Source organism: Curcuma longa, chromosome 3 (genome assembly GCF_044706935.1).
Source record: "Curcuma longa cultivar G26 ecotype Majalengka, Jawa Barat chromosome 3, ITB_CL_G26_1.1, whole genome shotgun sequence".
NCBI lineage: Eukaryota > Viridiplantae > Streptophyta > Magnoliopsida > Zingiberales > Zingiberaceae > Curcuma > Curcuma longa.
Window position 1 is genome coordinate 9,547,797 of NC_133863.1, and position 14,878 is coordinate 9,562,674.

Sequence of the window (14,878 nt, forward strand, 5' to 3'; positions counted from 1 at the left end):
ACACTTGTAAAAAATTATTGGGTCAATTTTAGAATGGATAAGGCAAATTTTCCACATCCTCCATTACACACACTTTAATGATAAAATAAAATAAAATAAATAATAAAATAGAATGAAAACAACTAAAAAATGTTTAATAAGGAAATTATCCGTAATCACCTCGAAATTACACAATTTATTTTATATTTAATAAGGAAAGTTTCAATTCACCCCATAAATGTTCTCATTTTTTTTTTAAAAAAAATGTCTACAAAGTTTAAAATCAATAAAATACCCTCTTTTTTTTTTTTTTTTTTGCATTGTTAGGGTTTGACTCTCAACTAGCCTTAAAATAGATATGATTATTGTTCCAGTTGAAATCGCCTTCCGGACAAGTTGTCGGTCACTTGGCTTGGAAGTAGACAATCAAGGTGGTACTCATCGGCAGCGAAGGACGAGGCTGGAGGATTCTGAGACGCCGCTAAGATCTGCACAACAAGAGGGAAGAATGTGAGAACGAAGGTCAAGAACGCCCTGATTCAACCACTCCGATGCTCAAATCAGCTCTTGAGCATCGGAGAGGGAGAAGAAAAATATGGAGAGAATGAGCGTAAATGAGTCTATTAGTGTGAGTGCGTATTTGTCTCCACGAGATGGAGGGGAGATATATAGATTTATATAAGAGAATAATGGAAACATATCTTATCTCAATTAAGGAGAATATCCCTAAGTGGAGATTTTGTCAGAAGAGATCTCCCATCTGGGTAAGGAGAACATCCCATCACCGTCGTAGTAGCGAAAAGTTTTATCATCCATATTAATACGGCATTAGACTGCGCTATTATGCCACATTAATGGGGTGATAAATTACCCATGATATCACATGATTGCATATCTAAATGAGGAATTGACATGATTACCTGTGTCCTTTTGGATAATGGCGGCCAACTCGGATGATTTACCCGGGTTAATCGTAAATGAGGAACTGATACAGAGCTAATCTTCCTCTTTTTCTTTTCTCCCATGGAGTAGTGGTTAAGCATGATGTATGGGCCCATACCAAGGGGGCGGAGCATAGTCAACAGAGGGAGCCCGAGCCGAGGTCGATTGAGGTCTGAGACGGGATACGAGTCGAGAGGAGACTCGGTGGAGTAGACTTGGTGGAGTAGCCTAGAGTCGGAGCTCGGAGTCTGATGTCGAACCAGAGTTAAGCTTTGAGAGAAGTCGGGTGTGGGATCCTGAACTGAGTCGAATGTTGAGGGAGGTATTGGAACCCAACCTGGACCGAGTACTGAGTCGGGGTGGCCAAGTCAGGGACGAGGAAGCAAGCCAGTCAGCCTGGGAGTCATGTCTCCTGTTTGACGTGTCATCAAATCTGACCAAATCTTGACCTTTTAGACCAAGTCATACCGACCCATAACATTTATAGTATTGTGGTTGACCCGACATAACTTTAATGATAGTCTTGCTCTTTGTCTAACATACTCGTGCTAGCTCGAGCCACATTGATATTTAATTATTTTTTAAAATAATAAAAATATATATAATTTTAAAAAAAGTTATACATTTAGGTTTTGCTTGGTCTCAATTCGTGTTGTGTTGGAGACGACTCAACAAGATCGAGAAGAGATATTAAGTTTTGGAATTAGAGAGGGGCATTTTTGATAATTTTAAAACTCTTGAACTATTTTGAAAAATTTTCCGTCATTAAAGTCATATTTAAAATAAAATATATATAAAAAAACTATCCATACAAATCCATCATTAGGCAAAATGATTAGTGATAATTAATAATTATTAACATTAAGAAGAAGGAGAGAAAGAAAAAGAGCAGGGCGGACGCCACAAACCATTTAAATCCAGTTGAATATCGGAAAAATTATATATATATATTTATATAAATTCTCCTTCTCTCTCTCTCTCTCTCTCTCGGATCGCTTTCTCTGATTTGCTTCTCCAATCATCGCACCTTGTTGCGCGACGAGGGTAGAAGCCAGGAGGGGAAGGTGCCATTCCGGCGCAGGCGAGCTATGATGGTGGCCGTCGGGAAGCGAGACGGGCGGTGATTTTGCTCAGTCGACCGCGGACGCAGGGATCTTGCCTCGCGGTAGTGCTGCGTGTCGAGTTTGGTGGAATTCGGAGTGTTCCCGGCGCGATTCGGTGTTCTCTCCCTGGGTAAGCGGCTGCGACGCCCTTGTTCTACGTTTTACCTCGACTTCTCGTCGATTTTGGGTGTGTTAGGCTGTAAAGTTGCTTCCTTTGGCGCTTGGGAAGTGGAATAGAGGTGTAGTTAGACTGCAGTTTTGTTATAATTTGGATTCTGCTCATCAGCTCTTCTTATCAGTTTCTGGTTGATTCAATATTGCACTATTTTGAGGTATAGTTGACAAATATTGGGTTTACTATCAAAATCTTTTTTTGTTTACTTCCTTATTCGGCTTTGTGCTATTCAAGATTGCAATTAGGAGTTAGGAAGACGAGCATATGGTGTTAGATGTGAGATGCCATGTGTTACGGTGGTTACTTGGTTGGCATATTGTGCTATGTTCTTCTGAATTCTAAGTGTCGACACTTGCATGTAGTTTTGCTGAAGTAAAACCGTGAAAGAGTAATAGAGTATGCATTTGTTTTAAGTTCTCAATTCTCAACTAATGAAAAACAAGAGGAGCCACTTTTCTCTCTCTCTCTTTTCTTTTAAACTGAAGTTACCATTTTTACCTCTTTTACTGAAGTATGCAGTACTACTGTTAAAATTACCCTTTATTTGCAGACATCTTTCCTTTCTTGTTTTGTTTCTCTTACAATATGCTTCTCTTATGATGTCTAGCAGAAATACTATGGAGGAAAATTGGGAGAATTCGGATCCAATCCGTAAGTTAATTAGCATCACGATTGTCCAACTTGGGGATTTGAGTTTCTTCCATTGATAGCTGGCATTTTACATCTCTAACCTTGTGTTGTAGGTTCCTCATATTTTATTTCAGGGGAGACTTTAAATAAAACAAAAAATGTCTGGGAAATTCCATCTAGCTCCAAAGCACTTTATGGTTCTAATGATGTTAGTCTTTTCTCAAGTTCACTGCCGGTTATTCGTCATGATAAATGTATGTTGCTGTTGACTTACTAGCTGCTTGTTTATATGTATGACTCTTTCACTTTCTAAATGATGTGCTGCTGTATTCAGTAAATTTTGTAGATGCATTTAGTGACGATCAATTAACTGGTGATGCATCTTACAAGTTGAAAAATCCTATCAAAGATGTAGAAGGCAAGATTTCTGCAGATGATCTTGACGTCCAAGGGAGTGGGGTCTTATTACCTGATGATGAAGAAGCACTTTTGTCTGGTCTAATGGATGATCTCAACCTGAGTGGGCTGCCTAATCAAATAGATGAGTTGGAAGACTACGATCTTTTTGGTAATTTGGGGGGCTTGGAATTGGACTCTGATCCTCTGGAGAACACTAAAGTTGGTGCAACAATGGCAAGCATCTCTGATGGCTTTTTAGGAAATGGGATTAATCAGTATACTATTTCTAATGGTGTTGGGACTATTTCTGGTGAGCACCCATATGGTGAGCATCCTTCAAGAACTTTGTTTGTGAGAAACATTAATAGTAATGTGGAAGATTCTGAACTTCGATCACTCTTTGAGGTAAGCATCTCTACTTTGGTTATGTAAGTTCCTATATAATTAAGATTATGTGTGGCTTGATTCTTAGTTGAAAGTAGTTTTATCTTTCATAGTATCATAAGGTACACTTTTAGAATGAATGTTATTTTTTTTTTTTCTTCTTACCAGTTTTATGATTGCCCTGGTAACACCCTTATGGAATAGTGGTAAAATTTTAATTAATATCCTGTTCAACTGATATCAATTTTCAGATAAGTTTCGAGATGCAATACAGATAGCAAAATTAACTTGCAACCATAGTAGTTCTGTGCCTGGTTTTTTATGGTATGTGCATTGCCCACATTCTCCAGTTAATGTAATCCAAGTAGCACCCAAAAGGGTGATCGAACATAACGCTGATGAAGCTTAAAAGGACTGTAAGAAAAGAGAAAGTTGCTCTATCAAGGTTAACTAGTGTTAAGAATGCTTCCAAACTTTAGGCTATTTCCTACGGGTGAAGGAAAATAAGGTGAAAAAAAATATTAGTAGAGTAGATTAAAACCTGCAGAAAACTACTGAAAATATTCTCTTCCATGTGTCTCCTCTAAGGGAATAAATGATTTAGAAAAAAAAAATCCACATGTTTCCTATAAAATAAAGGTTGGAAAACCAAATTTTGGCATCACTAATATTTGGAGGAGTTGGCGATCAACAAAGTTCCGGCTTTCATGCACCGACAATATCAACCATGACCTCTCTTTTGATTTCCCCCTCCTCCTCGCTCGACCTCTACTCCCGGCTTTTTCACAAGGCCATGCCCTTCTCTCAACCGGCTTTGTCAGAAGGCCATATCCTTCTCTGAGATGGGTTTCGGCTGATTTGGAGGGATTTTATTTGCCACTGGAATTTTCCTTGCACCTTTTCCTTTCAAGGGAATAAGGTAAAGTTTTACTTTTCCGACCCACTTTTTCCATCATCAACTTTTTCAGCCGTAGGAAACAAGCCCATAATGTTTTGAAATCCATGCTAACTTCTGAGGATGGAAAAAAGGAGATTAAGCAATGAGAATAAATGAAAACAAATTGAACCAATTGAGTGGTTACAGGTCATGTATGTTGTTTGTGATTTTGGAGATTGATGTGAAACATTTGGTTTTAAATCTGGTGACTTGCTGATGTGAAAGAGTTTTAGAGAATGTTTTATGTCTGAGAAAGAAATCTACATAACTGTAAAGAAATAGGCTTGTAGAAAAAGAATGGATCAGTCATTGAAAAGAATGTACATGTGAGCCAACTCCATGGAAGTCTTATGCCATATTAACACCTCAAAGGTTGATGAATGAAGAAATCAACTGAAAAGCTGACAAGTAGCTACAAAACAGGCATGTCTATGATTGTTGATCTAAAGTAGAAAGTTAATTGAGAATTTGGTAAGTGATACCACAAATCCATTTCATACGGAAGTTTGTGGATCTTAGCATCAATTTGTAATTCAATTTGGTCTTATGATAATTCATCCACAACTATATGTGGTGCTCAATCACCAGATGCTATTTCTGGGAATCTGCTAGAGGATGGAATGGCATGCTTTGACCTGCATCCTGACAAGACTGCTCAAAGCATGAGCTAATGTGTCGAGGTAATTAGTGTAATGTGGTAAGGTAAATCGTCAGAAAATTTTGAGAGGAGCTACTGCAAACCCTGGAAATATTTTATACTACTATCTTGTTTCTACTTTTGGAGGCAACAGTATAGTGTGCCACTAAGATATTTGAATGTTCAATGGTTGGTGAATATTTAGTGTACCTAGTGATCTAGTATGTAGATCATCACTGTCCTTATTATCATTGTTGTCGTTGTCATTGTCATCAGAGTTTTTTTTCCTGTTTAAAATTGATTTACATGTACACATACCTACACACTACAACTCCAAGAGTAGGAAAGTCAGGTAGTGCAATAATATCCATGGTAAAAAGTTATTGACTTACTTTAAGTTTTTCTTTAATATAATAAAACTGTTTTCTTGCTGCTGCTTTTCCAGCTCTTGAACTGTGATTGTGTTTTTGCCCCTCTGATATGAGATTGTTCATGTGGTTTCTTTCAGCAATATGGGGATATCCGAAATCTTTATACTGCATGCAAACACAGGGGGTTTGTCATGATATCTTACTATGACATACGAGCTGCTAGAACTGCGATGCATGCATTACAAAACAAGCCATTAAGACGTAGAAAGCTTGACATTCATTTTTCAATTCCAAAGGTCAGAAGGAGATATTTTGCTTGTCCTGTTTGGATTTTCTATAAAACACTTTTTTTTTCTGCATCTTGTTTGTTATCCTCTTCACTAATTTTCAGGATAATCCATCAGACAAAGATATGAACCAAGGAACACTTGTGATATTTAATTTGGATTCTTCAGTTTCTAATGATGAACTCAGGCAAATATTTGGGGCATACGGAGAAGTTAAAGAGGTGGGATCTTTTTCTTTTATAAGGAAAATATCCAAGTGAATCTTGTTCCATGAGATTGGGGCTTATGAAAATGTGTTACTTGTTCAATATGGATCAGATTAGGGAAACTCCTCACAAGAAGCACCACAAGTTTATTGAGTTCTATGATGTCAGAGCAGCAGAAAATGCCCTGCGATCATTGAACAAGTGTGACATAGCTGGCAAAAGAATAAAGCTAGAACCTAGCCGCCCTGGTGGAGCTCGTAGGAAGTATGCATATGATTTTAATATTTACATTATTGTATTTCTGGCTTAATAGTACATCCTCTTGACAGTGAGTGCACTATTAATGGGTTTCCATGCATTTGAATTCGTTTTATGATTTTCTTTCATCCGCATGTATGAGGAGGAACCACAATCATGATTTGATGTTTTTCACTATCTCAATAGTCATGCTTGCTTTCATCCAACAACCAAAAAAATCTTCCATGATTGTTCATTATTCCTATATAAATTGATGAAATGATTTTAATTTATGTTTACTGCTCTGAGCTGCATGCCAATTTTAGTTCAAAAACTTGTCTGTGTTTTCTCTCCCAAACACATTGCATACTGGTCAATTCAGTTGCGATGTAGCTATCTCAAATAGTCAAATTATACTATTGTTGTCTAGAGAAATTCATGTAGTTCAGTTGCTTTTAGTGCACTTACTTTTAACATCACCAAGCTGACTTTCTTTTCACATGCCACAACTATGATTCTTGATCATTCACTGAAAGCTTGTTTTGAAGGTCTATTGAATTGATTGGTTCCATGTAGTCGCTGTTTTCTTTTACCCTTATGTTTTTATGGTTCCTATTGGGAGTTTGGTTTCTCTCATTTACTTCTGAATTCTGAGAGTCTATTCAGTGTCATTGAAAAATAGTCCATCCAAGCTGTGGGTTGGCCAACTGAACCTTATCATTTCAGTGTTTTCTTCCAAGGATATTGGTATAATGAATTATTATTTCCTATATGCTAGGTTAGACCTATCAATTTAACTTCTTAATGATTGTTTCTTTTGTCTTTGAAAGGCCAGATATGATTGTTTTACATGATTTTCTGTTTGCATACTGTGATGGTAAATGTTGGAAACAATTGTCTTTGAATCTCTTATTTTTTCTATTGTGATGCTGAAAGCTCAATCTACTGAACAGCATGATACAGCAACTGACTAATGATTTTGAACAAGATGAATCTAGAGCTTTCTGGCACCATGGAGGATCCCCAATTGGGAATTCACCTCCAGGTATACTTGCTAAGGCAATCCTGATTCTGGCATATGGTTGTTTATCTGTTTGCAAACTTTATATCATCCTTTATGAGTTTAATGGCTTTTATTTGTATGATAGGTCTATGGACACAATTTGATAGTCCAAATGATAAAAATTCCTTACAATTTCTCAGTAGGTCCCCTAATGGTGGACCAATAAGCCCTATTGGAAGTAACCATTTGCCTGGATTAAGTTCTGCATTTCCTCCAATAGTGTCAAATTCTGTTAAGATCGCACCGATAGGCAAGGACCAGAATAGGAGCAGTCATGCCGACCAAGTGATCTCTAATAGCAGTCCTCTACATGGAGGCGTATATCAGCTTTCTCATTCTTTTCCAGATCATAGTCAAGGAGTAGTAGCCCCATCTTCTGGAAACTCAGCTTCTTTTGGTCCTTCAACTCCAAATGCATCGGATGTTGGAACTCTAACTGGCTCACAATTTCTCTGGGGTAATTCAATTACATACACAGAGAATAAGCAGCCTTCTCGGCAGCCTCATGGTACTGGAGGCTCGATGATCTCAAATGGACAAGGACAAGGGCAAAGCTTTCTCTATTCAAGTTCTCATGGCTCCTTCCTTGGTTCATCACTCAGCCAACATGCCCATCGTGTTGGCTCAGCTCCATCCGTTGCTCCTTTTGAGAGGCAGTATGGATATTTCTCTGAGTCTCCAGAGACATCCTTCATTGGTCAGTTTGGATTTAGAAAAAATTTGATTAAGCGAAATGGTGGAACTTCACTTATGAGTATGAATCCTCAAGCTACAATGAATCAAGGTATCATATCGGGAAGCATACCAGATCCAAATGTAAGAATGATGCCTGCACAGAGATTTGGGCCTGTGGTATTTGGCAATGCTCCATTTTCTGGACTAAATTCTATAGGCATTGATGGTCTAGTCGATAGGAATCGCAGTCGGCGAGCTGACAATCAAGGGAGTCAGGCAGATAACAAGAAGCTGTATCAGCTTGATTTGGAGAAAATTATCAAGGGTGAAGACACTCGAACGACAATAATGATAAAGAACATTCCAAACAAGTAAAATTTAAAGTGATCACAATGTTCTCTTTATCAAGCAACAACTTGCAAGCTAAGTTTGACATCTATTTGCTCTTTAGGTACACTTCGAAGATGCTTTTGGCTGCGATTGATGAAACTCACAGAGGCACTTATGACTTTCTCTACTTGCCAATTGATTTCAAGGTAAATGAACATATAATTCTTTCTATAGTGAACTGAGCATAAGCATACCTTCTTTAGTTAAATTAACAGTTGACTCGTGCAGAATAAATGCAATGTGGGCTATGCATTTATAAACATGGCCTCCCCTTCGCATATTGTCTCCTTTTATGAGGTTTGTTCTGCTCCTTATTTGGAGAACAATTTATAGTAACTAGTTATAGTTAATGAAATTGTGGAACTTGAAAATCATTCAAGTTGGCTTTCCAACCAACAAAGTCATTTAAGTTGGAAACCTTCGATCGACTGCCTTGACACGTGTAGGCATTTAACGGAAAGAGGTGGGAGAAGTTCAACAGCGAGAAGGTTGCTTCTCTGGCTTATGCAAGAATCCAGGGTAGGCCAGCCCTTGTTGCCCACTTCCAGAACTCGAGCTTGATGAACGAAGATAAGAGATGCCGGCCCATTCTTTTTTATTCTGAGGGAGCAGCCGAGGCTGGTGATCAGGTAAAGGCATTTCCTGAGTTATTTCGCTCGACATATATAAGCTATCACTTGAAGATTTGCTCTTTTATATTGTTGAAGCCAATTGAAACATCTAATAATCAGCATTCAAATGGTAGGATTAATCCTTCAATTTTTTTCTCAAAATGAGTAATTTGCAAATCAGTCAAACGGCAAACCTTCGATGTATGCATATCCATGTGGACTGTGATGGAAACTGAAAATTTTAACCTATTCTCTCGATTTTGTGGCTTTCTTTTTATTTTTCGAACCAACCATGCATTCCCAAGTGCTTTGAATGATTCCAAATGGAGGAATCAAGCTGATACCTCTCACTTCTTTACTGCCATTGCTAGTCTCAGGTTTCATTTGTTTTAAGATCAAGATTGTGTAAGGCTTATAAGAGAGTGCTCTAAATGTTTTGATTCATTTGGATTAAGCTACTTTGACGATCACTAATATGTTAGTTGGTTTCCCAGGAACTCTTTTCAATTCACAGCATGCACATACAAGACGGGTCCATTCCAATGCGCGACTCCGAAAGTTCACCGGATAGCAGTTCAAGCAAGAGGTCGGAGCTAAGCACCTTACCTATTAGCATTACTAGCTCGGAAAGCTATTGTTCTTCACCTCAACCGCATATCTACCAATACTAACCTATCCGTCGGTTATGCAATTGTAAATTCCGTCGAGGGGGGAACTGCCGATGCAATTTGCACCAAATAGTGTGGCACACTTTTGAAGCCACATCCTCTTCCTAGCAAAAACAAACCCTAATTCTTGTACATATACTAGTTCTTCATATGATGTTCATGAATAATCTTGAAGTGTAAATGCAAGTTCAAGGCCAATCTTTTGTAAGGCACATTGCTATCATTAGGGCTTGTCATTCATCCCTTTTTCTTTCCTAAAAAGTGTACAAGGGAAAGTGAAGTGATCTGAATGTATCAAATTGTACAGTTTGTGGATTAAATTTGTGTTTTTTTGTTTCACTTTTCTGTGTTTACTTCAATTTTTATTTTGTATGACAATCAAGTAATGTGGTTTGTTAATCATTTTGTGAATAAAGGATGTTATTTTTGCAGGGGGATTTTTTTTTTAAAAGGGCACTCTTAATTGCCCTTGCTTTTATTATTTTAACATTGCTGTAGTTAGGGTTATAAACGAATCAAACGATCACAAGCAAATTTGATGTTTTGTTTATGTGCATTTAATATACATAAGATCAATTTGTGTTTGATGTGTTCAGTTTGTTAATGTTCATGAATAGAATATTCATTTCGAAGCATAGATTTGTTGAAGTAGGTATGGGTCGAATTTGGCGAAGTCAAGGAATACGGTCTTCCGTCATGATCAAAAGTCTTTCCCTGACAATGTCTTTCCCTGGATCGTGGTCAATCGTGTGTGGTGTAGCGAATTTTTTTGATGATAGAACATTCATTTAGTCGATAAGGGTTGAATTTGATGAAGTCAAAACAATGTCATCCCATCGTGATCAATTGTAACATTTATCTCCTCATATAGATGGGGCTGCTGGGGTAGTGGATTATGAAATATAATGACATGGCATATTTTTTTCAGATTTGTTCATACATCTCGAATCTCGGCAAAGCTATAATGAGCCTCGATTTACTTTCAATTCATCCCGTTAAAAGATTGAAAGTAGAACATTTAATTGGATTGATGATAGCTATAGATTTTTTATTTAATATCTAAATATTTGTCAATTTATTAATTAGTTAAATATTTGATATAATTAAAAAAATAAATAGAAATTATGAATTATTTATGAATAATATTTATAAATAAGATCCGAAAATTATATTTATCAATATGATAAAAAAATAAATAAATTTATTTATATTTATCAATATGATAAATCAAGATCACTTACGAATGAAATAAATAAATTTTAATAATTTCAAATTTTAAATATCAAATTAAATTTTAAATAATCATTTAATTTAATTTATTATTTTATTAAATAAATTTAAATAATATAATATAAAATTTGACTCGTTTACCATGTTAATCATAATAATTATAGAATAGCTACGGCGTGCTAAAATGAATTGATTTAAATGGATTAATAATATTACATATAAAATATTTTTATAATAAATTTTTTTTTATCAAATTAATTAAAATTATCTAAATTCGATCAAAATTATCTTAAAATTATTATAAGTCATTTAAAATTCCGTATTATAGCTGAAATAAAAATATTTTCGAAATGAAAAATATAATACATATCTATTTTTCCGGTTGTTATTATTATTAAGTAATAAAGGAATAGTAATAATAATAATAATAATAGTAAATGAGTTTCTTACAGAAATCAACAAATTCAAAATTAAAATTTTTAAAAAGGAAAATAAATTTTAAAATTCATGCGTTTTAGTCAGTTTGGCCCAAAATATTTGATAAATATCACAAACTCCATAATAAGTAGCGTCGTTCTCCTCTCCTCGCGGAGAGAAGGCGAGGAGATGATCCAATTGCTGTTCTCGCTGCTGCTGGCGGAGGCGCTCGCCGTGGCGGCGCTGCTCTTCGGCACCCCTCTGCGCAGGCTGGTCCTCCTCGGCCTCGGCCGCCTCAAGCGCGGCCGCGGCCCCCTCGTGATCAGGACCGTCGCCGCCACCGGCCTCGTGCTTCTCGGCTCCAGCCTCTACAGCATGGGCAAGATCCGCGCCCGATACGCAGCAGAGGAAGGCGGCTTCCTCACCCCGACCGATCAAGTTCTCCTCAGCCGACACCTCCTGGAGGCCTCCCTCATCGGTGCGTTGCTCGCCCTTCCCTAGGGTTTTAGATCGTCCGACACTTAATTTGCCCCCTTTTTTTTCTTAATCAGGGTTTTCGATACTATTCGTGCTCATTTATGTTGGTTAATAGGATATATACATGGAATCCGCCTCTCGATCAAGCTGCTTTACTCATTTAATGTGTTGTATAGCTGGGTGATTTTGTGATATAGTGTAACGCCTGGATCTTCATCTTCAATCTTGGCCGAAACCTGAGGTAGGCTGAATTGAAGTCGCAAGCTTGACCTCTCGATGGGTATCCTTTTATAAATAGCTCTTCCTCACATTACCCTTATTCTTCTTCCGTAGCTGATCGTTCAAAACCAACAAAGTTTTATAGAATTGAAGATCTCCATCTGAATTGCACTTGGCGAGCTGTGGTATGCTCTATCAACAATTATCATACAGGTTTGCCTATTGACAATGCCTTGGTAGAGATCAGTCCTAGGTTGAAATAAAGTTGCAAGCTTGACCTCTCCATTGATGGAACTGAATATCTCCCATCTCTGCTACAATTTCGTGCCTTAACATCACACTATAGTCAAATCACTGTAATCCCCTTTCTTTAATTGGGAAAGAGAGACTTTTCTCTTTCTTGAATCAAGTTTGAGACTCTGCTAGCAAGAGGCTCAATAAAACTTAGTTCTTTCTCTGGTTTATTACAATGGAATTTACTATGCCATATAGCCAGGTGAGTTTGGTATACTGTAATGCCTGGATCTTCATGTTCAATCTTTGTTGAGATCTGAGTTAGGTTGAATTAAAGTTTCAAGATTGACCTCTCCATAGATAATTTTTTGTAAAGAGCTCTTTCTCACGTCAGCCATCATCTCCTGTGGTTTGATCTTTCAAAACCAACCTAAGTTCGTAGAGTTGAATATCTCCATCTGAATTACACCTTTCTTTTATGGCATCACACTATAGCATTGCACTTTCTTTAATAAGGTTTAGAGACTTCTCCCTCTCTCTTTATATATATTCAAGTTTGAGACTCTAGTAGCACAGAGGTTCAATAGAAGTACCTACTTGATCTTAGTGAACTATGGTTTGCCTATCAACAAGTATCAAAGTAGTTTGCTGATCACTGAGGTAGGTTGAATTAAAATTGCAAGCTTGACCTCTCCATAGGTATCCTTTCACAAACAACTTGTTCTCTCATTAGTCTTATTTGTGTTCTGTAGTTTGTTATCACAAAACCAATTTAAGTTTCTATTAAGTTTATATAATTAAATATCTCCCATCTCTTTCCTGCATAATATCATGCTATAGCCAAACCACTGCTTTAATAGGTTATCTTTTTTGAATCAAGTTTGAGACTCTACTAGCATAGTGGTTCAGTAAAATACCTACCTGGAATAAGATCTTGGTGAGTGGTGTCTAATTTGCGGTCAAGTCAGTTGTTTACAATGTGCAGAACACTAGCTTATGAGTGGGAATCAATTTAATAGCTAATCATTTTGTCTTGGTCACATCATTTTTGTGGATAGAACAATCTTAAGTTCAAGTTTGTCTTAAGTAACAAGTCGTATGGAGGAATGGTTATCGAGACTAATATACTAGTTACGGCATGGGCATAATATATTGTAAATCAGTTAGAGCACTTGCCATTGTCATCATCAAATTGGGTTTGACCCAACTATTTAGGGTTGAATACATGAATCTTAGTGGCCCTCCATTGAGCTCATAGGATTCGTTCACATTGAGTTAGACAAATTTTGAAATTGACTATCTAGAGGCCTAATTCAACCCTCAACCTTGTCATCAGGCTTGGGACCGGCATTGCAGCTTTCGTTCAGTATTATAGTATCTGTACAAAATAACCTTGTAGATTTTGTAGCTTGATATCTTAGTTTTCTAACTGTTATACACTTATTATGAATATATATATTATTGCCACAACAAAAGTGATAGGTGCTATATATCTATGTAAACGTAAAAAGTGTTTGCGAGTTCTCAAACACTTCTGCTCAGCTGAGTAGACTCTGGAAAATAAGTTTAGGTTGTCTCTTTTCCCAACATGTTGCTTTCTCTTGAAACAAAGTTTAAACCATCCTGTTGATTTATGTGATAGAATATCAAAGCACAAGTCGTGAACTTTCCCTTGGTATGGGTCTAGAATTTCATAGCTAGGGCACAAAATGACATTTTATTTAAAAGAAACTCATTTTCTTCTTCTTATATTTGCTTAATCACATTTCAGGATCTCGATTCTTTATTTTTACAATCTTAGAATTTCAGAACTATGTTTTTTGCACTCATTGTTTCCAAGTATACATGTAAGTATTGAGAGTTTTGCAGGATATTCTCTGTTTCTTTCTCTAATCATCGATCGGCTTCACCATTACGGAAGAGAGTCGCACGGGCTAAGAAAGAACATGGAGGGTGTAATGAAGCAAAATAGAGTGTTAGAAGAGGCAAAAAGCAAGCACTTGGATGAGATAAACGGGCGCAAAGACGAGATCAAAAGCCTCACTGAACAGATAAAGCAAATGAAACTGACTTCAGAAGAAAAATTGAAGCAGTTGAAAACGGCCGAGGCAAATACATTGGCATTGAGTAAGCAATCTGAAGGGTTACTACTCGAGTATGACCGCGTATTGGAGGAGAACCAAGGCCTTCGGGAACAATTGCAAACACTCGATCGACATTTCTCGCATTCTGATAGCAAGAAGAATTTGTGAGAATGGGCATGTGTGTGTGAAATTGATGACAAGTTTCTCTTCTACAATTCTATTTCAGTCATTGCCTATGTTGAGTTTTGTATCCGTAAATTCGTTGGCAAGTCGATGCGCTAATACTCTCCCGACTTGATTCGATTGCACGATCGGTTATATGATTGCACCTATATTGTATTCTCTTAGAAGTTTGTCATTGTTCTATACTTGTTCCTTGTGATCCCCATGACAAGCATAAAAAGTCTCTTATTGTCTATCCTGAAAATATTTTTATTTCAGCATCATTTAAATAAAAATAAAAGCATTTCATTAAACCATATTTATTTGAACTATTTTGGATTCATTAGTAGGTTTTTTCCTT

The 14,878-nt window shown here is 36.9% G+C and overlaps 2 protein-coding genes across 3 annotated transcripts; both read left to right on the top strand.

The window, feature by feature from the left end:
* The first annotated feature begins 1,922 nt into the window (after positions 1–1,922).
* Positions 1,923–10,033, top strand: LOC141823223 (protein MEI2-like 2). 2 transcript variants are annotated; one of them, XM_074710487.1, is made up of 13 exons: positions 1,923–2,154; positions 2,750–2,850; positions 2,943–3,083; positions 3,164–3,633; positions 5,695–5,853; positions 5,949–6,065; positions 6,163–6,314; positions 7,241–7,332; positions 7,436–8,396; positions 8,477–8,561; positions 8,644–8,712; positions 8,862–9,044; positions 9,521–10,033. In XM_074710487.1, the coding sequence occupies exons 2-13, from the start codon at positions 2,796–2,798 to the stop codon at positions 9,695–9,697; spliced, it is 2,661 nt and encodes an 886-aa protein (XP_074566588.1). In that variant the 5' UTR covers positions 1,923–2,154; positions 2,750–2,795; the 3' UTR covers positions 9,698–10,033. The 2 variants fall into 2 exon arrangements, with proteins under 2 accessions (XP_074566588.1, XP_074566589.1); XM_074710488.1 differs by having other exon boundaries at positions 2,810–2,850.
* A 1,475-nt stretch (positions 10,034–11,508) lies between these two features.
* On the top strand, positions 11,509–14,613 carry LOC141823224 (uncharacterized). The gene is made up of 2 exons (XM_074710489.1): positions 11,509–11,819; positions 14,141–14,613. Exons 1-2 carry the CDS (start codon positions 11,531–11,533, stop codon positions 14,521–14,523), a joined length of 672 nt encoding a protein of 223 aa, XP_074566590.1. The 5' UTR covers positions 11,509–11,530; the 3' UTR covers positions 14,524–14,613.
* Positions 14,614–14,878: the final 265 nt, after the last annotated feature.